Source organism: Myotis brandtii, unplaced genomic scaffold (genome assembly GCF_000412655.1).
Source record: "Myotis brandtii unplaced genomic scaffold, ASM41265v1 scaffold53, whole genome shotgun sequence".
NCBI lineage: Eukaryota > Metazoa > Chordata > Mammalia > Chiroptera > Vespertilionidae > Myotis > Myotis brandtii.
The window spans coordinates 7573420-7575899 of record NW_005369942.1 but is presented as its reverse complement, the minus strand read 5'-3'; the positions used below and the strand labels follow the sequence as shown (position 1 = coordinate 7575899).

The 2480-nt window shown below is 46.1% G+C and overlaps 1 protein-coding gene across 1 annotated transcript in view; it reads left to right on the top strand.

The window, feature by feature from the left end:
- Positions 1-2023, top strand: part of SLC25A31 (solute carrier family 25 (mitochondrial carrier; adenine nucleotide translocator), member 31) — a 22512-nt gene extending 20489 nt beyond the window's left edge. The window contains exon 7 of the mRNA XM_005877777.1: positions 1683-2023. Coding sequence (XP_005877839.1) covers positions 1683-2023 — 341 coding nt within the window. The remainder of the gene's footprint in view (positions 1-1682) is intronic.
- Positions 2024-2480: the final 457 nt, after the last annotated feature.

The following is a 2480-nucleotide window of genomic DNA, read 5'->3' as shown; positions in this document are numbered from 1 at the left end:
GAGGGGGCAGGCTGGGCTGAAGGCCCCCCCCCCCCCCAATGCACGAATTTCATGCACTGGGCCTCTAGTATGCATATAAATTCTTCAGTTAACCTCCACCTGCTGCCCCCTCCCCTTCCCTCTGAGAATCCTCAGTTTGTTACATGCTTATGGCCATGTTACCCTCCACACATGGACTATTAGACTTTAATTAGCTTGGATACTAAGCTACTCCCAACTGTAACATGGAAAGTGAGCTCCAGATACAGGCCTGCTCCTGGAACCCCAGCTACACCTTTTCTAGGACTGGCTTCTCCCAGTAAACTTTGGTTCTATTAATCGTTTTTGTCCACAACTTCATTCTTCAATTTCGTAAGACATTGAACCAGACTCAAACACCCACATTTTTTGTTTCAGTGGGGAAAGAAAAGAGGGACATCTGTAATACTCTCTTTTTTAAATGACTCAATTTATTTTTTATGTTTTTATTGATTGTAGAGAGGAAGGGAGAGGGAGAAACATCAATGTGAGAGAGAAACATTGAACAGCTGCATAGGACCAAGCCCACAACCCAGGCATGTGCCCTGATTGGGAATCTAACTGGTGTCCTTTTGATGCATGGGATGATGCTCAACTAACTGAGCCACACTAGCCACAGTCTCATTTTATAAAAATATATATTTTTTTATTGATTTCAGAGAGGGAGGGAGAGAAAGAAACATCAATGATGAGAGAATCATTGATTGGCTGTCTCCTGCACACACCCCCATGGGGATTGAGCCCACAACCCTGGCATATGCTCTAACCAGGAATTGAAATGTGACCTGGTTAATAGGTTGAAGCTCAATCACTGAGCAATGCTGGTCTGGCCAGGTCCTCATTCTTGAAAAGGTAAACTTCTTTCCTACAAGATAAAGACTTATTATCATGGCGTACAATATCCTTCATGATCTAGCTCAACTTCAGCTGTACATCATATCTGCCCTAGGCACCACAGGCATACAAGTAACTTCTGATTCCTCAAATACAGTATGTTTTTTGATACTTTTGTGCTGTTGCACCTGTTGGTATTTTTATGTCATTTATTTTCTTTGTAGAGTTAAATAACATGCCTAAGGCCCTACTGCTAGTAAGTTAGGCAAGCCTGGGACTACAAATCTCTTTGACCCCCAAAGCCTGTTATGCTTCTAGCCACTAGGTACGCTCATTTCCTCCCAGGAAACGTAAAGAATGTGGTAACAATCTCTTCCTCCTGGCCTCAACTATTTACTTTTACTCTGGTATTTTAAGTGTGTTTTTTTTTAATAGAAAAATCATTCTCACACCCTCGTTATACAGACAGAAAGCATGGGTAATTATATGGCCCTAGGAGATTCAGGAGATTCTGGGATAAATCTAAGTGGTGGGCCCAAGAAGATGATGGCTGCATAGGCAACTGAGGGAGAGGGTCAAAGCCGCGTGCCACTGGGGGCGGGTTTCTGTGGGGAGCCCAATAGCCAATCCCCATTGTGCTCGCGCACTGGCCCACGGGAGGCCCCTCCCCAGCCTGCGGTGTCCCTGACAACGGCAGCGATGTCCACCAGGAGCTCCAGTGAACTTGTGAAGGTGTGACTCCCTAATGTAGAAAGACCAGAATCAAAGCAGTACTGTACATTCCAGGTTCTCAGTATTGCCCTTGAAAATGGACTTCACGGTTTTTATAGCAATAGCAGCAGGAGTTATAGCCACACTTGCTGCTGCTGCTGTTGTAGCATTGATAGTAGTAAAAAGCATAAATTCTTTTAAGAAGTGGACAAATAATGACAATACGAGCACTGGAGAATTTGGTGAAACCGTCAATTTCAAGATTGAAACAAGTAGGAAACAGGATGAAGAATCGATCGAGAAGGAACAGAAAATATCCGAAGAATTAGTAGAAGAGGAACAGAGAACATCCCTAGAATTGGGTGAGAAGGGCCAGGAATCATATGAAGAATTGGGCAAGAAGGAACAGGAACCCCATAAAGACTTGAACCAGAAGGCACAGGACAGCCAAGCTCCGTAAGTGTAAACTATGACTTGGTTAATTTCAGAAGGACAGACAGCAGATGCTGATCACGGGAGAGGGACACAGGGCTGGGCCACACCAGGCTGCTATCCTGCCCCCTACAGGGCAGGTGCTGGAGGGAAGCCCTGGCTTGCCGGGTGTAGTGGTGGCGGACACACAGAAGTCACTTTTCTGAAAAACCGGTTTTTGGCGGCAAGGGTTAGTGGAGGGGACTGCATCTTTAGAATGGGGCGAAGGAAGGTACATGGAGGGAAGGTTGTCAGTGTGCTGGTTTCTTGACCGTTTCGTTTGGGGTATTTCAAGCCCTGGTAAGGAGAAAGAAAACACACACACACACACCAAGATCTATCTGTTGAGTCGGCTTTCACAAAGGCATTGAAGTGAAAAGGCCGCTTTCCCCCTGTCGGCGGCGCCCTTGGGAGAGGCGGCCGCGCTGCACAATGGGCGCGACCTC